Genomic DNA, 23,956 nt, shown 5'->3' with positions numbered 1-23,956 from the left:
CAAGGAGGGGGCGACCTTATCCTTCAGGCCCATCTCAACTCTCCTCCATAAGAGTAACTCATTAACCCCTTACTCCCATAATCCTCCCCTCCGCAGTAAACACTAATCTCGAGACAGCAGGGCTGCTGCAAAGGGCAGGAGGGTGAAACGGGGGAAAAACTGGGGGAGGAGTGAGCACCAAAGACTCAGGATTCACCCCCCGCCCCCCAGACCTGGGCCAGCACCAGCCGCCGTCATTAGTCACAGGCCATTGCCCCCCCCCACCCCTCCCCGCCCCTTCCCCAGTGGTGGAAAAAATCCTGGGAGTAACTTTTTCGGAGGGAGGGAACAGCTTCAGAGCTTAATCGAGAAAGACAAAGAAAGGAGGTGAAGAAAGTCCCTCAATACAACAAGTTGTCTCAAATCATCACAGTGATACAGACTTATCAGAAACCAATGAAACAATACAAATTAAATACTAATAAAATAAATACTATGGAAGACAAAAGAACACAGGGGAACAGAGGGGGCACTCAGAGATTTGGGCTTTTCTCATTTCTCCTCCGGACAGGCCGTGGCCACCCAGGGCCCAGGTTTGGTCTTGGTCACACACAAGGAGGCCAGTCCAAGGGACCCTGGCGCCACCTCCCACCACCCCTGGGACCTCTTGTCCTCAGACGTGGAGTTCAACTTTCCACCCCCCCCCCACCCACCCCCACCCCGTCACCAACCACGACAACAATGACCAATGACGATGACAGGGAGATGAGAACTAACTGTAACCAAAAACAAAAAAACAAAAAAACAATCCAGTCACTAATGCTGGCATTGATAAGGCGGCTTCTTGTTGGTCCGTATTATTGCCTCTTTCTGCAGTCTGGTGCTCGGTGGGGGAAAGACATGGGAGGTGGGGGAAGGGTGAACTTGGGAGGAGAAAGAAGAAAAGGGAGGGGCTGTTTTCCCGGTCAACTGTTCCAAGGCTGGAACTCCACCTCGGACCCTAGGAGCCGAAGCAGCTCCGCCTCGTACCGCACCAGCTCCACAGTCTCAGAGGAGCCCGGGGCGGAGGTGGCGTCCATGCCTCCAGGCCACTCGGCGGGGGTCAGCAGCTGACTGGAGGCCACCTGCCGGTAGAACTCAGCCTTGGGCAAGGTGGCGATTTCAAAGTGCGGGAACCGAGCCTGAAAGATCCTCGAGGAAAGCTTCAGCCTCTTCAGGACGTCGGTAAAGAGAAACCAGTTGCAGGGCCTAGAAAAGGCAAGAACGGGAGTTAGGGGAGGGGGCCGATGGGACGGGACGGCGGGGGTGGGGTGCTGGGAGCAGGTGGGAGGGCTGCCGGTCTGGCCACCCTCCACTAAGCCACAGACCCCATGGGTGTAGCGGAGGTAAATATTTTCTCCTGTCCCCTACGTTGGCAGGCCCAGCTTTCAGCTAAATGGCGAGCACTCAACCCATGAGTGACCTCTTCCAAAAACGGGGAGCGGGAGGGACATGGGCCTTCCAGAACCTAAAACTCTGAGCAGGCTTCCCCAGGCCTTACCCGCACCGTGACCTGGAATTTACCATCTGCTGGGACCAGTTCTGCACCGAGCTATCCCTGCCAGCCTGTCTGGTTTCCCTTTCCTGTTCTCACTCTTGCTTCCCCTGCCTCCTTGTTCTCCAAGATCTTCCCCGGCAGAGGGGGAGCCGTGGAGAAAGGCCTAAACTGCGGGTAATCCAAAAGGCATTTCTCTTTGGCTCTGGAATGCATTAGACAAGTTTTTTCTCCAGCGGAGCACCATCATTTCTGCAGGGCCGGAGCTCACGTTACAGCTACAGCCAGTCTGACTTTGCTGAGCACACCCGACTGGGCGACAGCCTGGGGGCAGCTGGGAGGGGGGCTGCTAGGCTGACCCGGGCCAAATGCTTGCTTTGACTAAACCACGAGGAAATGCTGCATCCCCATGTCAGTGGTCCCTCCTCGCCATTCGCCATTCCACTGTCCCACTTCCAGCCTTTACCACTTTTAGCCTGGACTATATTGCATCAGCCTCCTAACTGGTTTCCCTCTGCCAAGAGCCACCCCCCACCCACCCTCACTGGGTCCTCTGTTATTCTTCGTTTTCTAAAAAGAACATCGGACCTTTTCACTCGCTCCCTAAACCACTTTCAATGGATCCCCAGTATCTCCAGCTAAAAACCCTTCAAACTCTTTAGCATGATTATCATGCAAGACCTCATCCAAACACGACCCCATTCAACCCCTTCAGCCCTGTCTCCACCCAATCTCCCTCTCTCTCTCTCTCTCTCTCTCTCTCTCTCTCTTTCTCTCTCTCTCTCTCTCTCACACACACACACACACTGTATCCCCATCCCACCAAGTGCCAGCCATTTGAATGTCTCAGTGCCTTTGCTCGTGCCACACCCTCCATCCTCCTCTCCTCGCTGGCCCAGTGCAGGCTCCCTGTCACCCGTGAAGCCTTCCTCCAATGTAACCGGTTGCTCATCCCATCTTCCACAGTCTCATGGCACTTGGCTTGTACCCCTATTATAATACCTGTAACAGAGCCCATTTCAGAAAGAATATAAAAGAAATGTAAACTGTGGTTCTCTCTGTGGCACAGGAATGGGGACCTGGGGTGGACTGGAACTTTTATTTTTCCCTTGACACCCTTCTGAACTGTTTGAGTTTTTTACAATAATAAATCTGCTTAGGAACTCGGTCTTTTATTAGAGTTAATGGTATACTTGTCTGTGTCCTCTATCAGACTGGAGATTCTTTGAAGGCCAGAGCTATATTCTAGCCCTCAGGGTTTAACCTGGTACAACTGCTTAAGACATGTTTCTGGAATTAAATGTTCTGTACAGCACCTAAAACTTCTACCCAGACCCACAGTCCTCATCCCTAAAATGCAGCATTTCTTCCAAATGACAATAACCTCTGTCATCTCACACAATCAGGGAATGGGGGGTTCTGGGTTAAGGGAAAGGGACTACAGATGCCAGACACTTGGACATCGCTTTCCAAGAATGGAGGAAAAACCCCCTCAGAACATTAACATTGGTGATCACAATTCAGTCTTGCTTTGATGAGTCAGAAGGCACTTCTGAAAGCCACAGGGCCTCGGAGTCATCATTCTACACACACACACACACACACACTTCTTTAAGAACATAAATGTTCACATCGTGCTGTAGCCGTGTGGAAGGGCAGATTCCGAAGTGGCGCTGGAGGATGTAACATCAGGAAAACCAGCTCTGCTGGTACCAAGCTCTCAACGGAAAACCTGCCTGCCGCCCAGCTTGCTGAGTGGTGCGCGGCCCTCGGTTGCCCCGTGTTCTGTCTGCACCTAAAGCACACTACCCCGGTCCTTTTACTGCCTGGGGCCCAAGATCCTGTTTCAGAGAAGGAGGTGCTGAATACTTTGGAGGAATTAATTAACTGTGCAATACTATATCCCAGAGGCCCAGCCCCGCCCTCAGGGATCAGCTTATGCCCAGAAGAATAAGGACCAAAAGCCCGTGAAACTTGATCCCTACTGGTGTCATCATAGAGGCTATTTTTATTCTTATCAGGCCAGGGGGGAAGGGATGCAAAGAAACTGTGGTCTAGTGGTTAGAGTCATCAACTGAGGGGCTCCCTCACAGGGTTCCTAATCCACTGCCCCCTCCTCCCCGTCTCTCTATCATGTGCACTTCATGTGCTTTCATTTAAAAAAAATAGGGTCTGATATTTTAAAAATAGATATCAAAGAAAAAGTATCCTTAAAAGTGTCTGCAAAGCTATTTGAAATATGTGAAGACACCAAGAAGAGGACACTTAATGATGGAGGCCAAGAACGAAAGGACAGTGTATCCTGCATCCTCCTAACCAGTACAGCCACGGCCCTGCAGGCTGCTGAACTCCCTTCTGAATCATCAAATAAAGGTTAAATTGGGTTCAGTCTAATAATGCTAAGTATCAAGTATATCCTAGTCTCCAAAAACGGGTGATCCTCGTTATAATATGCACGGTAATCTGAGAGGACAGCAGCCACGCCATCATCTCGCCAACATTAAGGCAATGAGACGCCAGCCTGTGGATTACTTAAGGACCCCGGTGGCCCCATAGCTATGGCAACCATATGTCCCGGCTTTTCCAAGAATCTCAATTTCAAATATTCTGTCTGGCTGTCCCCAGAAACCACAAAAATGTTCCAGAGATTCTAATAGTTCACCAGCCCAAATATCTCCCAGATCATCTCTTACACCCAGGAACAGGGCAAAAATCCTTCAGAGAGTGAATCTAGATTTTGGTTTTGCAAAACACACATAGTCCATGTACCTAGAGCTATTCTGAACATATCTAATCTGGGCTGGAAAGTCAGGCTGGACTTGGTCATGTATTATCTTTCCTATGCTCTAGCACTTGTTCTCCAGGTCTCAGCTTCCTTCTGGAGAACTCCAGCATTCTCAGGGAGGCGGGCCCTGGCCCGGGGTCCTAGTGCTTATTCCTCATAGATCTCTCAAACACTCACCCGCGGGACACTGACACCTGGAGGTTGTAGCAAGGGAGAAGAGGCTTGTCTGAGAGCTCGAACATAAAATCATCCTCTTCCACATCATCTCCTTCTTGATCGGAGCTCCCAGGAGGATTATGTAGGAGGTCACAGGCAAACCTGTCTTTTTCCTCTGTAAAGACATCATACAGGGAATTAGGACTTAGCTATACGCATAAAACCAAAGAAAAGAAATCCTCCAACAAGATAAAGAGGTGCAGGGGTGGGTGACCAGGAGACGAACAACCAGATCCCCGGTCAGGGCCAAATGTCTCTGATCTCGTGGCTCACAGCCTTGGGAGGGCATGTGAAAGTTCTAGCCCCGGGAGGTAGTACTTTGTGGCCAAAGACTCCTTATACTCCTCCACCTTTCAACCGGAAAAAAGCAAGCTGGTGTGAAGGATACGCTGCCCAACTGTTGGAGACAGAAGCCTGAAGATGTCATCAGCAGTCGAAGGCAAGGGAAAACACTTGTCCTTCAAACCGCAGCTTTCCCAAGCCACCAGACTGCCTGCTGGCGTCCCCAGAAGCCTGGAGGGGGCTCAGCCTGTTCCCTTCCCCAGCCGTGTGTTCGGGTGGGGCCTGCTTCTCCTGGTCCAGCTTCCCCCAAGCTTAGTAGTGGGCGCCTCCCTCGATCTGCAGCCCCTGGTCCAATGGGTGAATGCCGGATGATGGCCACAGATAAAGGCTCACTGCTCTTCCAACAAAGGAAAGCTCGGGCAAGAAGGCTAAGGGCTCGGGAGACAGCAGCTATCTCAGAAACTCTGTGTGCATCTTGGGGGCAGGGTAGGGAGGGAATGGTAGCTGCCAGATGAGGGGCTGGGTCCCTCTGGAGTGTGAGCAATACCAGAAGAGGTGACAACGCACATAGGCGCTTCTGGCAGGGTTAGGACAAAGCAACGGAGGAGAAAGGGACTTGGAAAAGAGAGAATTTTTAAAGTACCCGGGGTGGGGAGTGGTAGAGGGCTAATGACGGATGGCTTTCTCCAAATCAATGGCATCTCCTGGTTTTGGCCAACAAGTTCTGAGTCTGGGGGAGGCATGGGCTAGAGTGTGGGCTGAAAGGGCCTGTAAGCTACTAACGGGTGAAGAAGGGCTACCTCCATTAGGTCACTCCTGGCTTTGAGAAGAATCAGTGAAATCCAAAGCAGATCCCAAACCGCTGAGCCATAGACAAGGGTGGGAAGAATCCCACTTAAAGCTTACCCAACACAGAACTGCTGTAAAAGTCCCAGGAAACGCCAGGATCACCCTCTGCCCGGCCCTGAAGATCCGAGAGGTGATCTGATGAAAGAAGAGAGGGAAGTGAGAAAAGGAGGTAGGCTAGAGAAGGAATCTAGAAGCAAAGTATATCCATATGGGGTTAGGAGAATGGGAGATGAAGAGGAAGGACCATAAGAGGGGCTGGGAGCGACCCAAGAGAAATCCGCTTCCTGCTATCCATCAGAGGTTACAAACCAGCAGCCAACAGCCAAATGTAGCCCACTTACTGTCTAGGTTTTGGCCCAATGTTTTAAACCCCTATAATTTAATTAACTTCTAACATTTTAAAATTGGGAAATTTCACTTAAAAATTCGGATTTCCAACTTTTCTTGAAAAAAAAATCAGGAGATCTGGCAACACTGCATCCACATTCCTATATGTCAACAGTTGGCTGGAGGGAGAGGCGACATGTGCGTTCTCCAATTCAGCAGGCCCCACCCATTTAGGCCTGCGACCCCTGCTTCAAATGATGTAGGGAATTACTCTGCAAGCAGAATCCTAGACCTATCCCAGGATTTCAATTCCCCGTTGGTCACAATGTTCATATATCCAATCGCGATCTTGCCAATTCAAAGTAAGGTAAGGAAGCATAATTCCTTCTGTTTCGTCTTTGAAAACATGGTGGGGAGGGGAATGGCCAAGTTTATCCTCATGAAAACCTATTGCCTCCACTCCTAGGTATATACCCAAAAGAATTAAAAACAGGTATTCAAATAAAAACTCACACATGAATGTTCCACAGCAGCGCTATTCACAATCTCCAAAAAGTGGAAATAACCCAAATGTCATTCAGCTGATGAAGGGATAAAAAAATTGTGGATAAACACTATGGAATATTATCCAATCCTCCATTAGGAGGAATGAAGTACTGTTACATACTATAACATGGATGAAACTAGGAAAAAAGGAGGCTAAGGGGTTAGGACTCAGTGTTTTTTTTGTTTTGTTTTGTTTTTTTTTTTTGGCTGCACCACATGGCTTGCGGGATCTTAGTTCCCGACCAGGGATTGAACTCAGGTCCTGGCAGTGAAAGCACCAAGTCCTAACCACTGGACCACCAAATTCTCCCAAAAAACCCCCTATTTTAAACCCTTTGCTTACTTGATCTGAGAACAGACATCAGGTCACCCCTTAGTCTCCTTGTTCACTAGCTAAGCATCATCTAGATGAATTGTTTCACCTCTCAGCCCCACGTGGACAAAAAGCAGGTTTCCATGACAAATTCAACTGTGTCATCTGTGGGCACATGGCCCAGTGGTTGCCAATATGCCACGTAGTACAGTTGGCAAGCTGATTTAGCTGTGACACCTGGGCAACAGGACAGGAGAGAGTCCAAAGGGCACAGGTGAGGTGAGGGTGCCCCCTGAAAACCAAATCCCAGGAGGAAGTTGGCAGCTACTCTTAAAGCAGCAGAGCTAAGCTTCCCGGATGGAAGGCACCGCCACAGTCCAATATACCTTCCCTTTGGGTCACATATTCTATCAGCAAAACTGTCCATCAGCTGTTGTGAGCTACTGAAAGAAATCGTTTTTTAGCAACCTTCCAGGAGATGAAGGGTTTCTTCTGAGAGGAAAAGGCAGTCAGAGAGAAGCATTCAAGTAATGGCTGAGCAGCCAGAGTGGAAAACCTTTCGTCATGTACATTAGATCTTTTGTGCATTCTATGAAAAAACTCTGAGGTCACGGCTGCCAGCTTATTTCCTCTTCTGTACCCTGTGCCATTTGGGAGTTGGAAGTAATTCCTTCCAAAGGCATCTGTCAGGTAGGTGTCTATTCTGTGCCTAGCCCTGTGCTAGGTGTCCCGGAAGATAAAGGAATGAGATCGTAAGTTCCCTAAAGGCAGGGCCCACATCTGTCCTGTTCATCACTGTCTCCCTGGTACCAAAGCCCAGGTGCCTGGCACACAGTAAGAGCATAATAAACACATGGGGAAAAAAGTGGGCGGCGGGGCAGAAATTACTATAACGCGAGACTCTAAGTCATGTGCTTACTCAGCCTGGGTCCAGAACATATGCATTCAAGTGACTGCTGTGCCCCGCATAGGTCACACGAGGACTCCATCAGAGCAGCCCTTGCTCACCACATTCCTGGGGCCCCTCTCTTGGAGCTGCCTTCAGAGCCCCCGGCACATTCCTCTAATTTTCCTCGCTGGCGACAGATCTTTGTCATTTGTAGGTGAATTTGCCTTTTTGAGACAGCCCAAAGTTAACTGGCACAGGCAAAGATGCCAAAGTCGGAACAGGCCCACATACAAGAGGGACCATCAAGGTCTGCTTGACGGGGCAGCCTTGAGGCACGTTTCCTCACATGTCTTCTCGTACAATCAGGATGAGGAGTGACTCCTTTTCCTTGATTCTCCCTTGCCTTCCCCTTAACTTTCAGTTCTTTTCTCTTACCTTGCCTTCAAAAAGAACCCTCAGCCCAGCAATCCCACTCCTAGGTATATACCCCAAATAATTGAAAACAAACAAATATTGAATCAAACAAATATTTGTTCACACGTGTTCACAGCAGCACTAGGCACAATTGCCAAAAGGTGGACACAACCCAAATGTCCGTCAGCTGATGAATGGATAAGAGAAAATGTGATCTATCCATACGAGTGGATATTATTCAGCCTTAAAAACATGCCACTACGTGGACAGACCTTGAAAACATGATGCTACGTGAAAGAAGTAAGACTCAAAAGGCCCCATACTGTATGATCCCATTTATATGAAATGTCCAGAATGGGCAAATCCATAGAGACAAAGTAGACAGGTGGTTGCCAGGGGGCTGGGGGGGGTGGTGCGTGGTAGTAGAGAGCAACTGCTCAATGGGTATGGGGTTGCATTTTGGGGGGATGAAAATGTTTTGGAGCTCGATAGAGGTAGTGGCTGTACAACACTGTGAACACACTAAACGCCACTGAATTGTTCACTTTTAAATGGTTATTTTTATGTTATGTGAATTTTGCCTTGATAAAAAAAATTTTTTGAAAGTACTCAGTGTGAGCCGTGACCCTGGCAATCAGAGTTTCTCTATGTCCCAGGGTCCCATCGTACCCCTCCCCATCTCCTCCAACCAAGTCACCAGCTGAGGGACATGAAAGGAGAGAAAAACAAAAAACAAGCAGTCTTCGACATGGGGTCATATGGCTGAGGTCTCTGGCAGGAAAAACAAAAACCTGTGATTCAGTGACCTCAAGTGGTAAATTGCTAACCCTTTCATCAGTGGAAGGAAAAGCAGTCCTGATACTTCCTCCAATGCCCCAACCCAAACTGCAACAATTCCCCCCAGCTCCCACATTCTTTCTGACAGAGGAGGAAAAACGAAATCTGTTTTCCCTTGGGTAGGTTGGATATTATTCTTTTCTTCAAAGGGTCAAAGGGAAATCAGTCACATGCCTGCCTGTAATCTGGCCCAAGGAGGAGGTCTTCCAAAGGCCTCTCGGAAGGTTTGGATGGTTTGGTGTTCCGAGCCCAAGGACGAGAGAGAAAAGGTTCACTGTCTGACCTCCAGCACCCAGAACTGTACCTGAAACCTAACAGGTGCTCTATAAACTCACGAATGAACACTATACCCTTCAGGATCTCAGGAGAAATGGGCCTCGGGTTAAGCCAAGCCAATGTAGGAAAATCCACATTTTCAACCCACACGAATTACCAGCATCTTCTGCTTTACAGAAGAATTCACTACAGGATACCATCCCTGTATATTTAAAAGAGGATTTGATTCCCAGACTTTTCCAGAACAGGGGACTTGCACAAAACGAGGGACGCTCTACATGAGGCACAGCCCTGATAATATCTCTGGCTCCCCGTTTCCGCCCTTTACATCCTACAGGGACTCGCCTTCATTTGCTGCCCAGTGGGATCTCCACTAGGGGAGGAAGAAGAAAATTAATCTATGGAGAATTTGGTCAGGCAAATGATTGGGGATGAAAAGCAAAAGGCTTCTTAACTACCTCGGCCAGACAGGCAAGGTAAAAAGAAATCCGGAAGTCCACACGGAGGCATCTAGGTGTAGGGGCCTCCCCAACCCTCAACCTTGTGGCGCTTCCTGCAGCCACTCTACCCAGTGATTCCTTGAGATATGGGGCAGGGGAGAGCCATGGAGATGAAAAAAGAGAAATACCCAGTTCAAGGAATCGAAAAGCTCCTGGTGATGGTTGCACAACATCGTGAATGTACAAAATGCCACTGATTTTTTCACTTCAAAATGGTCCTGTTAGGTGAGTTTCTCAATTAAAAGAAAAAGGCGGTGGGGAGGTGGACTTCCCTGGTGGCGCAGTGGTTAAGAATCTGCCTGCCAATGCAGGGAACACGAGTTCGAGCCCTGGTCCAGGAAGATCCCACATGCCGCGGAGCAGCTAAGCCTGTGCGCCTAGAGCCCGTGCTCCGCAACAAGAGAAGCCACCACAATGAGAAGCCTGCGCACCGCAGTGAAGGGTAGCCCCCGCTCGCTGCAACTAGAGAAAGCCCATGCACAGCAACGAAGACCCAACGCAGCCAAAAATAAACACATAAATAAATTCATTTTTTTAAAATAAAGGCCCTGAGTAATACTTCTCATCCCCCCAAAACAGCCTTTGGGCTCAAGTCCCTCCTCCCGGTGCCTGCCTCCCCCGGCTGTCAAGGTCCTACCCAGATTGAGCACTTTCCCGAACAGCCAGTCAGAGCTCTGTCTTCAATCAGCACTCAGTATTTGCATGGAAAAGAGGTGGCCCAGTTTTACACTCCTTTCAGCTCCTGGCTCCCACTATGAAGTTATAGCTCCATGCCCATAAAGTTGAGAAATAATGTCAAGATTTGAATGAAGGTGTTGAGCCTGGACAGGCTAGGAAGTGCCAGAATTAAGAAAAGTCTTTTCTTGCTTCTGCAACACAGGCTAGCATTCAAGTTACTTTAAGGAGGCATCAAAAGGCTTTCCAGTAGTTGGGATTAGTTAACAGACATGAGAAGTAGAGAGAAAAACGTGTTTATTTCTAATTTTTTAACTACTTAAAATGGTTTCAACATTCAAACTCCTTGGGGATTTTGGAGAAGGGGTCCAGGAAGAAAAGACTTTGCTTACAACTGTGGTCAGAGACGGCTTTATTTGGACCCAGAGGGCACCAAGCCCTCAGGAGGGCAGTCTCTAGCCCAAAGAGACCCCTAGATGAGACCTGCTGATCAAAGGAGAGCTTCGTGCAGTGCTTTTATCATGTTGAGATGCTCTGGATGTTCCTGTGTGCCAGCTTTTCCTGGGAATTGTGTGGAGTGCAGACAACACGTGTGCGCGTGGAGGAGAGTGCGTGCGGTGCGTGGGGTGCAGGAAGAGGCCACAGAGGGTAGCTTGCCCCGAGCCCCGTGCACCGGTGATGGTCCAGCTAAGGTGAACAAGAGTCCTCACTGGCCCAGAACAAACGCCTGAAGGAGCATCCCCAAGCGGCTCCACCCCTCACAGACAGGGGCCTGGGACCCCCGAGCCGGCAGAGGGAAGAGGCAGTCCTCCTGCTGCAGCCAGAGAGGCTGGGTCCTGCTGGGGGCGGGAGGCCTGCACACAGTGGGGCGGCCAGCAGGGATGCGTTGGTCTGGCTGCGGCCTCCTATCGCTCCCCCTCCAGCTTTCATTAGTACCTAGAAGGCAATTCCCACCTAGTCCTCCTTCCATGGGGACCTTTAGCTCAGGTTCCTTTGTTTCTTCCTCCATCATCAGCTACCTAGTTAACCTTTGTTCAATAAACAAATGAGCCCCTGGTTGGGAGCCCGGGACTGTATAGGGGGAGGCGGGATGGGGGGAGTTCGGGACTGAGGCCACAGCCCAGGAGAGAGGGAGCAGCCTCGGGCAAATCCTTGGCCCTGTGGGCTTCCAGGCGAGAGGGGCTGAACCACAAACACTGAAGCCTCCGAGGAGGATCAGCGACCCAACTCCCAGCTGCTCCATCCAACCAAGTGCCGCTCAGGCAGCCTGAAGTCACTGCTAGTGCAAGGGCCAAGCTGTGATGTCACGAAGGAGGCGGGGCTCCTGCATTCAGAGGTCAAGTCTGAGGAGATTCCCACTGAGCATGCCCAGGCTAGACTTCCCTCCTTCCCTGCTCCCTGCTGCCCAACTCGGCGGAGCTATCTAGCTGCAGACAAACAGCTGTCATCCGCTAATAAGAAAATAAAGGCAAGTTGGCTTGTGGCCCTTGCCACGGGCCTTAACACTACTTTTCCAGAGGGGGCAGGTGAGGGAGGAAGAGAAAGGAACAGGAGGATGCAGAGGGAACATCACAGTTACCACAGAGTGTCAGGAATAAAGTATCGGAGGGGTCCCAAGGGTTGGACTTTGATCACCAACAGGGAGAAAGTACAAAGTGCAAAAACAAAAGCAAAGTGTTAAGTGTCACTTCTTTGCAACCGACATACCATTGAAAGCACAAGTCCACACATTTTGCCCCCAACTAAATCTACTAGCGGGGCTGCTGTCCCACAGGGAGGCCTCCCCACATACCGAGTGGGGAAATGGGTCCCCACGGGCTACCAGGGCCCTGAAGAGGATGCGTGTGATGTGGACACTCAAAGCACAGGGACAAGAGGAAGCGACCTCCTGACTTTTTAAAGTTCACAGAGATTTCTGAGCCACCAGAAGGAAAGTCCGTGAAGAGGGCTGACGCCCCTCATGGGAGGTGCTTGAGATGGAGGGAGAGGAAGGGCATCTCGGGAGCTCAGGGATCAGAGGCCAGACCTAGGAGCAAGGTTTTGAGTCTGGGCCGTACTCACCGCTCAGAAAGCGCTTCATGGTGTCGCTGCTGGCCAGCTTCATGGCTGTCTGTCCCGAGTAGGTGGCCAGCGTGGGGTCAGCCCCGTAGGACAGCAAGAGCCACATGGTTTCCAGGTTGTCGTTGACCACCGCATCATGAACTGGCCTGCGAGGTGATACAGGGTGAGAACAGCAGGGCCCAAGTGGGAACCTGGGTGTCTAGGCCTCAGGCCACCTCATCAGGGAAAGCAAACTGAGCTGACCCCAGTGTACCGTGGGTAAGACTTAGGGCAGGGGAACCACTTGCTGGCCTGCACTGTCCTCTATCCCTACCTTTCTCCTCCCTCCCATTTCTCTCTCTTATCTTTCCCCCACCATGACGGGACAGTCCCTGTGGCACAGTGGAGCTCCGCTGTTAGCTCTGGAGCTCAGGACAGAATGGGTCCCTGACTGAGGATAAACTTAGAGCAGATGCTGGGGGATATGAATGGAAAAACCCAGATGATTGCCCCAGAGCAGGGATGAGCAGAGCTGCTCCACACACCAGGCCGGTGGCCAAGCAGAGCCTACATCCTTTGACCTATGTCCCTCCACTCGGTATGCAACTTGTGTCAGTCTCACTCAGGAAGTAGGCCCTCGAATAGAGCACAGGAGAACGAGTGCAATTTCTTTTTCTTTTTTTTTTTTTTTTGTGATACACGGGCCTCTCACTGTTGTGGCCTCTCCCGTTGCGGAGCACAGGCTCCGGACGCGCAGGCTCAGCGGCCATGGCTCATGGGCCCAGCGGCTCCGCGGCATGTGGGATCTTCCCGGACCGGGGCACGAACCCGTGTCCCCTGCATCGGCAGGCGGACTCTCAACCACTGCGCCACCAGGGAAGCCCCAGGGTGCAACTTCTTTAAGACAATGGCAGGTGTCTTTTTTGTTTTTTAAGTATACAGAGATCAATTCAAGAATCAAATCTGGGATGTTACCCTAAGGTCAACCTCCCAATTCCTAAAGCCCGAGATTGTGCCTGAGACACGTGCACAGGATGATCCCTAGACAACACCAGCCTCCCCTCAGTGACCAATGTGGACTGGCCAGCAGGAACTCATCCAGCCTTGCCCTAAACCGGTCCGAACTGGGGCAGGTTCTCTTGAGGGAGGGGTTGAGCGGGGAGTGGGGGGGCAGCGGGGGGTAAGGGGAGCAGCCTTCTTGCCTCGTGCCATCCTGTGCGCTGCAGTTTACGTTGGCACCGTGCTCCAGCAGGATGTTCAGGATGTCAGTCCAGCCCCGGGAGCAGGCTTCGTGCAGGGCCGTGTAGCCAGCGTTGTCACGGTGATTCACATCTTCACTGTCTTTCTGGAGGCAGTAGAGAACAACGTCCTGTGGAACAGGGAGAGCGCCGTGAGCAAACAGAGGCCGAACTCTGGAAATCACCCTAGTTAGGTTCGAAGCTCTCCAAATGTCCAAAGAGTCTCAGAACCTCCTCTTTAGTCCAGAGACTGACAGGCAAATCTCAAAATCTTTTGCCAACAAAATCAGTCCTGAGGTGCCATCGCCAGGGGCTCAAATTTGGGCCGTGTCCTCAGCCATGGGGAGACAATTCTAATGACCAAGAATACTTATCTGGGTGTGCTTTGCTGGCGTGAGGCCCTCAGAGAGGCTCACCTGCCCACCCAGAGCTTAAACCCTCAGGCCTCAAGTGTCTGAGCACTCTTTCTGTAGTCTGGGGCTTTTCGAGACAGCCCCAGACCAGAGAAATGAGACATGTGCTGGCAAGCACAGCCCCTGGCAGTAATTCGAGAACAAGGAAGAAAGAATTGGTTTAAGTACTATCCCTGGATGCTGGTTTTAATTGTTTTAAGTACTATTGCTGGATGTTTATCCCTGGGCAGTCAATTCCAGGCCTCCCCTCAAATCAAGACTGTTCCAAGGATAAGCCAGTATGGTCACCCATCCATAGTAATGATTAGCTTCCCTGGGCTGAGATGACAGGACCAGAAGCGGGACTCCAGGCCTAGAAGCAGCCTAGCTAGTCTAGGATGAAGCTGGTGAATACGCTGACGGGGAGGGGAGAGGCAGCCCCTCTACTAAGGGAAAGAGGCTGACAGCAGCTACCAGGGGCCTCTCATCAGCTCCCCCAGGCCCTGGTGAGATGGGACTCAGCCGTCCTGACTGACAGCTAGCTCGCTGGCTGGCTGGCTAGAGCTAGCGAGTGCGCGAGCCTGTGTGTGCCCGCTGCCTCTACCCAGGGGACCACAAGGCCCTCTACCCTCCTCATCAGTGCAGATGTTGCCTCTTCCTCCAGGCCTCAGACTACTCTTCCCTCCCTCCCTCCCATGACAGGCTGGCCAACTTGCTGTCCTGATTGGTTGGCCTGTGGTTTCCTGTTGGCTGGTTTGGCCCCAGGTAAAAGAAGTTCACTTAAAGGGCAAGCATTGGTCATCATTTTTTCTTTCGATCTCCCTTGGCAGCTACCCAGGCCCCCCACACGAGGTGCTCGAGACAGATACATGGCTTGCCAGTAAGACACTGTCAAGGCGGCTGTCCCATGCCAACCAGGCTGGCTGGGAGTGCAGCTGTCTTTAAATGAGTCAGTTATGGGTGTCGGAAGCCTTAAAAAAAAAGAGGGCCTACTCTAAAGCCCAGCAGCTCCACCCTTCGGAGCAAATCCTGGGGAAATAATTGGTGTGGCGGGCAAAGGCACATGGTCGAGGAGCTCATATCAACAAAAGTGTCCAACAAGGTAACTGAATGATGGCAAATGAGTCAGGCTTCCGCCCCTACCCTGGCATTTGGGAATCAAAAAGACTTTGGTGTGAATTCAGACTCACATGTACGTAGTAGCTGAGTGACTGTGGATGTATCACTTAACAATGCTAACCCCTGATTTTCTCACCTATAAAATGGGGTAATAAAACCTACTGCCATAGGCTTACAGTGAAGATGAAAGGACACGACGTAATGAGAACTCAACACAACAAAATAAACAGCAGCTTCCTTTCCTAATTTCTTTTCAATCCATAGGGAAGTAGCATAAGGTGGGGTGAGCTCATCTCTGCCCCTCCAAATGTACTCCTGACCCCACCACTACCAGAAGCCAAAACGAGGGGAAGCTGGAGAGGGATGTAAAGAGTGAGCGATGATCACCCCTGTCCCTCTCTGAGTGGGGGAGCCATGGCACAGGGAAATTCAAGACGACATAAAAACCCCCAAATCCCATTTCTGGCCTAGGAATGTACTGGATGATATTGTGTTACCATTTCAATTCTGTTCATCCTAAATTGCCTTTCAAAAGGGTTTGCATTACCACCCACCACGCCAGGGTCAAGGCAGCCCCAGAGGCCGTCTGCGCAGTAGGAGGAGGCCAGCCTGGGCTCAAGCCCCAAACCAAGCCCTGCCCAGGCCACAGAAGAGCCAATGGGGAGAAGCTTCGGCAACGGCATCCTGTGGCTGGGAGGGCTCCTTACCTTATAGCCAAGACGGGCCGCCCGCTGCAGGAGGGTCTCGCCAGCATTTTTGTTCACTATGAGCCGACGAGCCTCTGGGGGGATCTGCCGCGCTGCAGGTGACTCGGAGGCCTCCTCTGGGCCAGCACTTCGGGACTTAGAGGGCGTGCATGGCTCTGTGGGTTTCGGTGGGGTGGGAGATTTGGGAGATCGTGTCTTCTGCTGGCTCCAACGCCCTTTGCCCTGGAAAGCAGAGACGCGGTCCTAGATCAGCACAGGTCCCCTCACTCATTTCTACCTGGTGAGCAGACGCTGAGGGGCTCAAGTCCTCAACCCCAGAAACCAAGGAATAACGGCGGGATTGGAAAGCACAGGTTGAGGAGACCTCCCAGCCTCTCTCAAGCACTCTGCATGCCTCCTTTACCTGCCTCGGTCCCCGTTTATTGTGGTTTTTACAAGTCATCTCGATAAATAAGCGGGAGCAAACTCTCAGAGTAAAGAGAAGTGGAGACAGCTAGCTTTGACTAAAGAGGCACGGCTGTGGAAGCCTTCACTCTTGTTGCAAAAACCTTTCCCCCACATCCAACCCTCACCAGGCTTTTCCCACCTCTCACCACACTGTGTCCCCGATCACACTCATGCCCACCTGGGCTGGTGGAAAGCGATCAAGCTCACGAAGCAGACAGACCGGGTTTTTTTTTTTTTTTTTTTTTTTGCGGTACGCGGGCCTCTCGCTGTTGTGGCCCCTCCCGTTGCGGAGCACAGGCTCCGGACGCGCAGGCTCAGCGGCCATGGCTCACGGGCCCAGCCGCTCCGCGGCATGTGGGATCCTCCCGGACCGGGGCACGAACCCGTGTCCCCTGCATCGGCAGGCGGACTCTCAACCACTGCGCCACCAGGGAAGCCCCCAGACCGGGTTTTGAATCCTGCCTCTGCCAGCCACTAGCTATAAGACCTGGGGCAAGACCCAACCTCTCGGAGCCTCACTTTTTCCCTTGCGGGGTCTTTGAGATAATGAACTAGAGCGGCTCCAGAACAATGCACAAGGTGGGTGCTCACAAAACTTTAGTGTCCTTTCCTCATGAATGACCCCTGCATGTCTCCTTTATCCCCCCATCTTGAACTGGAATGTCTAGAGCAAGTTCCCATGCCTGGCCCAGCATGGTTTAGTGAGTCTATAGGGGCAGGTAACTTGTCTCTTTCAGATGAAGGGAGGGGACTTCAGATGGGGAGGAACTGTGTTTGAGGAGCTGTACTCGAGGAACCAGACCCAAGGCGCCTCATCTGCACCAGGACCTAAGTTAGATGATGAGATTCGAAACCTGGAGTTGATACCATAAGTGGACAAGACTTTGCGGGGGCCTTGGGAGAGGAGGGTATGACTTGCATGTGGAAGGGTATGAATCATTGGGGGGCCCGAGGACAAGAATGTGCCCTCATCAGGCTTTAAGATGGTCCCTGATGATCCCCACCTCCTGATATTCATGCTCTTGTGTGGCCCCCTTCTGCACTGGAGAGGACTGATCTGTGTAGCCAACAGGAGAAGGCAGAGATGACGGTGTGTGACTTCCAAGGCTAGGTCCTAAAAGACAATGTTGCTTCTGCTTTGCTCTCTTTTGGATCACTCGTTCTGGAGGAAGCCAGCTGCCAGGTCATGAGGACACTCAAGCATCCCTTTAGAGAGGCCCACGGGGCAAGCAAAGGAGGCCTCCTGCCAACAACAAGCATCAACTTGCCACCATGTGAGGGAGCCACTCTAGAAGCAGATCCTCCAGCCCCAGTCAAGTCTTCAGATGAATGGAGCCCTGGCTGACACCATGACTGCAACTTCAGGCATGGGAGACCCCAAGCCAGACACAGCGAAGCTGCTCCTGAATTCCCGACCCCCAGAAAGTGTACGAGATAATACATGTTTATTGTTGGGTTAAGCTGCTAAATCTCAGGGTAGTTTGTTGCACTGCAATAGATAACTAATACATCACACTTACCCAAGTCCCTTAGAGCATCAAGGTCTCACTTAAATCCTGTGTCTTCTACAACATTCTACAACACTCTGGTCGGTCCCCACTGCCCTCTTTCTCTGCAACACCCAGAACACCTAGTCTGAATCACAAAACCCAATGCCTTATGTCTGACTGCCAGTTTCCTCCGGTTGTTTCATGGACAAGTCTGGCCTCCCCTGCTACGTTAGAAGCTCCCCGGGGTCAGGGTTCGCATTTTCATCTTCTCTTTTGTTCCTTACAGCACTTAACTCGGGGTTGGGCACATCACTGCAACAAGCATTTGTTGACTTGATCCAAGGCAGCTACATATAGAGCCCTGGGCAGCCAGAAGAGTTGCCTAGAAAGACACGGAGCCAGGAAAGGAATGGCAGCAGGGAAAAGACAAGGTCCCAGGGCATTTGTTTCCTCTGGTAAATCCCAAGACAAGAGCTGCTATATGTCCACATCCCAAAAGGGCAGAGAGGTATGATAGCTAGCAGGAAGGCACTGGCTATGAGTGTAGAATGCTGCTTTATTGCCGGGAGGACAGAGGTGCATTATGGTGATACTGGAGGATGCTGGGTAAAGTACCCAGGTTTTTGCTAAGCCAAGCCAGGAGCCAAAGGGTGACTCTCCTTCTAGGGGCCAGAGCTGCCAGGGACAAGGGAGAGTGCCTGAGGGAGGAGCAACAGCAAATGGGGACCACCTCCCCCTCCCTCCTTCCTCCCTGGCTCGGAGCCCCTGCGGGAAGAAGCCTTTGGCCGATGCCCCAGCTTTAGTGTTGCAGGTGCGTCCCCCGCCCTCCCACCACCTTGCTTCCTACTACAAAGCACTGTGCCATGGGGGCAACTGGAGCAGGTGGTGGTGACTAGGAGAGAAAGAAAGGCGGGAGGGAGAAAGGGAGGCCCTGTGAAGGGGGAAAACCTCTCTGGGAGAACATTTCAGTGGCCACACCGCCAGACAGAATAACTGGACAGAAGCATCAGCGTGTGCTGCTGAATGTCAGGCGGCTGGTCACCTTTGCGTGGGATGGGGCCATCTGAGCGTGTGGGGAAGAGCAGGGTAGGGGGAGGCCCACCTTTCGCCAGAGCTGCTCAGGGTTGCAGTGTCTCCCTGCCCAGCTGTCCCCTCCCCCAGTGTGTCCCGGATAGACAGAAGCCACCCATTCACAGGGTGGAGACATAGGGAAAGAGTGGGGGGCGTGCGCCAGGGGCAGCCAGGCCGGCCTCACACCCCAAGTCTCTCACTCGGGTCACCGAGTAACCTCGAACACGTCCCCTAACCTCCCCAAGCCTCAGTTTCCTCACCATCGAATGAGGACAGCTACTGTGGGAATTAAGAGCGATCATGCAAGCAGAGCACCCGGCACGGACCAGCCTTCCCCTCTCCTGCCTGGGCCCCCTCTGGGGGTCCCAGGGAACTGGCACTGCTACCTTGCCTCTCCGAGCCTCTGTCCCCTCATTCTTACCTCGGCCTGAAGCTCGAGGATGCACACCAGCCTCAGAGAGAGCACTTTACTGTTCTCAAAGCCCTTCACATCCGTTGCCTCCTTTCTTCCCCCAAGCACCCTCTTGAGATGGAAAGGACATGAAGTATCATCTCCATTTTTAAAGATGAAGAAATAGGCTTGAGTACTTTGTTTGAGCTGGAACCAGATTCCAGAACGAGGAAGGGGAAAGGAGGGGAGACTCAAGCACTTGGGTCTCCTACCTTTTAACAGTGCCACGCAGGGATCCCTGCTCTGGAGCTGAAAAGAACCGTAAGGATCACAACCACCAAAACAAGCCCAATATGACCTTTTTTTTAGTTGTCAAGACAAACACATATTACAGGTAAACATCTGAACCTGAACCTCACTTCTCTCAAATGTACAGCTCACCCAGGATAAGGACGGTGTAATTTTTTTTGAATTGTGCAATGCGGAACTCAACACCAGTGCCAACATCAGACCCAAAAGAGACGTCAATTTTGAACAGGGGTTCTAGAACGCTTGCCTGGCTATTGATCGGTGAGTGCCCACTTACCTGCTACTCTGCTTCCATGAGAAGCAAAGTAACTGAGGAGTGGAGTTGGGGAAGTAGAACTATGACCGGCCCAAGTGGAAGACTTCCTTCAGCCCCACCCTTAGGCAACCTTTGTCTGGACATCAACATCCTTGCTTCTGTAAGTTGTTTTCTACCTTGATTGACTCAGAAAGCTCCCTGATTGGTTTCCAGTGAGTTAAGCCCATACAAAAGCTTCCTGATTGGATGTTAACAAGCAATTCAGGGTAACATCCTGCCATATTCTTTAGCTCTTCCCTAACTCAAAGGAGATTCAAGGATTGTCAAGGAAAAGCCATCACGGGCCAAACCCCATAGTTTGCAGATGCTTCTTGTTAGCTCTAACTTTACTTCCCATTCTTCAAATCCACACCCCAACCCTTCTAGAACTAGTTTAAAATATTTTAATAAATATGGGTTAATTTGATCCCCCCCCCTCACCGTGTACTCACTCGCTCAGAAGACTGTTGACTGAGGAGCCTGCCTGGAAAGTGTGCCACCCTAGCCCGGCCCCGGCCGCCACAATGCCCCTCCTCTACAGCTCCCCTGGCTGGTAATGTACCTTTGCCTCTTCTGAGACCGTCGTCATGTGCTTGGTCTTGCACTTTCGTTTTCCTGATGGCTTTTCTGAATTTTCAAGGCAGGCTGGCTCCTCTAGGTTATTTGGGAGGAAACCATTTGGTGAATCCGAAATCCCCTGGGCTTTGTTGGGCAAGAGAAGGTTCCTGTTCCTGAGGCGGTGCTCCGAACTTTGGGAGGAAGTCTTCTGCTTACGGGCCTTTAAATCTGAAGGCAAGAAACAGGAAAGAATGGATGTCAGGGAAATGGAACACAGAAAAGCAACGCCTTCCTCTAAGCTGAATCAGAGGACTTTGGGGATTAGAACCTCAGTACAAAGTTGTGTAACTATTCACTACCCATATCTGGCACGGTGCTGACTATTCCACTAAATGCTTCTCGAATGGACACTGTGCTTCCGCATCAAAGTCCCTCTTCTACACGCAGGAGACAACTCCCAGCCCTGCTAGCAGCGGGTGGCCCATCTGGCTGTCCCTAAGATGAGGGTAATTTTAAAAGGATTTCCCCATAGCCCAGAGCAAATCAGAACTTTCTTTTCAGCTTTTCCCCACTTTGTCTTTTTTTTCACTCTAATATGAAAACAAATTTAGCAGCTCTGCTGAAGTGAAATGTGAAGTATACTGGGGTGGGGAGTAAATGGTAGAAGGCTTCCTTCATAGCCTCAGCTCTACCCGCCTGACTGCCCTGTTGGTCTCACTCCAAGCACACAAAGATCAAAGCCACAGAAACTCCCTGAAACCAGAAGCTGCCATGGGCCGACTTAACTGGTGGGCAATCATAGAAACCTGCTGCCCTCCGTGGCTGGAAATCAAGTCACTGGGACACACTGGGCAACATCTCTAATTCTAGTCATAGCTCACTGAACAGAGCACATTGCAGTTTCAAAAAGGCCCGCTGGGAGCTCCATTACCAAGAGCCTCATCCCACAGGGTCAGTCCTAAACTCCAGAGGTAGGGGGACAGATCGAGTTTATCCTTATCTCTTAGCATTAGTGTTACATGACTTGGCCACTAGCTGTGTGACTGCTGAGGGCAGGTCATAACTCCCTGAGCCTCAGTTTCCATGTCTGTAAAATGGGGAGCATAAAACCCACATAACCCCTTATAAAGTGTTATAAAGAGTAAGGTATCATTATCATATTATTTAAGTGTAAGCTCTTTAGGTAGGGCCATGCCCATGTGTTCTTTATCTCCCCCACAGGACTGGCCACCATGCCTAGTACATGGCCAAAGGTCAGTATGTCTGTGAAGTGAGTGACTGCAGCCTCAGTTTCTCCAGGTTGTGAAACGAAGGGGTTGAGCAAGATCCAAGAGTTCTCAACTCGCCTCCCCTGACCTTTGCACGCGCTCTTACGTGTGAAATCGCCAAGGGCAGATCTGGATGTAACCATCATTACAGCATGAGGAATTGTCTGCAGGTTATGCACAGTTCTTAGAAGGCCAGCTGCCATACCACCCCTTCCTCCCAACTAGCTCCAACCCCCTAGTGGGTCCCCACATCTGTCTAAGAATGGCTGTGCTGGATGGCTTCTAATGGCACTTCCAGCCAGCATGTTCTCAACCAGGCCTTTTGATGCAACAAGTTTGGGCTGAGGCAAAAGAGGAAGGAACAGAACCGTGCCTTGTGAGGACCTCAGGAAACACAGGGAAGCCATATTACAGCATTCAATGCCACAGGAAAAGCAGCAGCCCCTTCCCTGTGTACTCAGGGCAGGGCAGGCTGTGGAGTTTATTCAACCGTGGTGGAGCAGCCTCACAGTAGCACAGAAGGGAACAGAGGGTGAAGGTAGCAGGTGTATGAGTGGCAATGGCTCTTCCTATCCCCTCCGCAAATGAAGAAGAGAGAGACCCAAGCCAAGGACGAAAGGAAAGATCATGAGGAACAGAGAGGAGTAAAGTGACCTGTCTAGTTTGGTCTCTGCCTGACTCTCTGATGTCAACCTGAAAGAGGGTAGCAATAGGAGTGATCAGAGCTTTCGGAGAAAAGAGATGTTTGCCAGGCAATTCCTTCATGAAGAGTCACCACCAGATCTAGAGGAAGGTGGCCAGACCACAGGCCAAAGCCAACAAACTCAACTCAAACCCCGTAGACATACACATGGAGGGAGAATGATCTACTTTCCGACAGCTGGAGCTGCCTCCACAACAAGCAGGATGCCTTGCTGAGTGGCGCGCCCACACTCCTGGAGGTGGTTGAGTTGAGGCTACCTGTCAAGAGTGCTGTGGAGATCTCCGCATTGAGTGGAAAACTGGGCCAGGTAATCTCGAAGGTCCTTCTGGTTCCAAAAGCCGATAAGTTCCGTAAGAAGCTTCCAAGCTTCTAGGAAACCAGATCTCATTAGAGAAGACTGGGTGATACAAAAGCTCCTCTTCATCCTAACACAAGTGGCTGAGGCCAACTGCTTGACAACTCATTCCTGACCAATCCATATGGCTATGGCAGAAAACTGGGAAAATCATCCCCACGCTCTCACACGGTTGATGAAAATTGGCTCGATCACTCTCTTAAGTGTAGGAATAGGTATTGTATATATCTCTACTTAAACAGAGCTGGAAATGAGGTTTAGCCTTCTTTGCATTATAGCAAACCCAGAATCTACTACCCACTCAGATGTGGTTATTCAGTTTTCGCTAATATGGAGACTGCAGATATTTACCGGCAGCTCAGGATGAATACATTATAGGAGCCAGTCAATTGTTGTTTCAAGGGCAGACGTCAGAGAAAGAGAGTGAGAGACAGAGGTGTTCTCATTGAACCCAGAGATGTGCCTTTTGCTCATCTAGAAATCCACTACAGGAATGGGCCCGAAGAGCACTTAGCAGAACAAACTGATATTAGCCTTGGTGACAGTCTGTGCCTCCATGATTACATATCATAGCGTCTAACGTGGCCAAACAAAGTCTGGTATTCTCTCCTTGGGCTGCCTGCTTTTCCAACAAAAATGATGCCTGCAGGTCCAACAAAAATGATGTCATCTGAAAGCTTCACTCTGCCTCTTAATAACCTTTGTGGCTTTAACCAAGAAAGCCAAGTTGTGCCCGCTTCTACTTGAAGTTCTTCTGTTGGGTTGAGGAAACCATTGTGCTTCTTTTTAGTTTAGGGGCTGGAGGCATCCCAGGAAAGGCAGCCAATACCCTCTTTCTTCTTGAAGCCAGGATTCTAGGAGAGAAAACCCAACCTCCCAAAAGACCCGACTCCCTCACGCCAACCAGAGAACTCCCTGGTATTGAGTTGTCCCACACCAAGGACGTCACTGTGGCCTTGCCCACAGGTTCAGACTTCTATAAAAAATTGGAGAGCTCGGGGCTGCATGTCCTCAGCTCACCTGTAGGTCAGTCCAATGTCATTCAATCTCAACCCCAAGCCAAGACCTCAGGACTGGAGTTGAGTGACCCCCTCTGGCAGCTGGAGCTCATAGCACCATGTTTCTCTGGGTGCAGAGGCCTTTGGCTGGCG

The 23,956-nt window shown here is 51.0% G+C and overlaps 1 protein-coding gene across 1 annotated transcript in view; it reads right to left on the bottom strand.

Annotated features, from left to right (window-relative positions):
• Positions 1-711: 711 nt before the first annotated feature.
• Positions 712-23,956, bottom strand: part of BCORL1 (BCL6 corepressor like 1) — a 59,913-nt gene continuing 36,668 nt past the window's right edge. Inside the window, exons 9-15 of the mRNA XM_082610703.1 lie at positions 20,484-20,707; positions 15,919-16,140; positions 13,665-13,831; positions 12,484-12,629; positions 5,703-5,780; positions 4,476-4,629; positions 712-1,227 (exon numbers count right to left, since the gene is read on the bottom strand). Coding sequence (XP_082466829.1) covers positions 945-1,227; positions 4,476-4,629; positions 5,703-5,780; positions 12,484-12,629; positions 13,665-13,831; positions 15,919-16,140; positions 20,484-20,707 — 1,274 coding nt within the window. The 3' untranslated portion in view covers positions 712-944. The remainder of the gene's footprint in view (positions 1,228-4,475; positions 4,630-5,702; positions 5,781-12,483; positions 12,630-13,664; positions 13,832-15,918; positions 16,141-20,483; positions 20,708-23,956) is intronic.

The sequence above is a fragment of the Mesoplodon mirus genome, assembly GCF_964341445.2.
Source record: "Mesoplodon mirus genome assembly, chromosome: X".
Lineage (NCBI taxonomy): Eukaryota > Metazoa > Chordata > Mammalia > Artiodactyla > Ziphiidae > Mesoplodon > Mesoplodon mirus.
The sequence above is the reverse complement of the archived record's forward strand: the minus strand, read 5'-3'. Positions and strand labels throughout refer to the sequence as shown.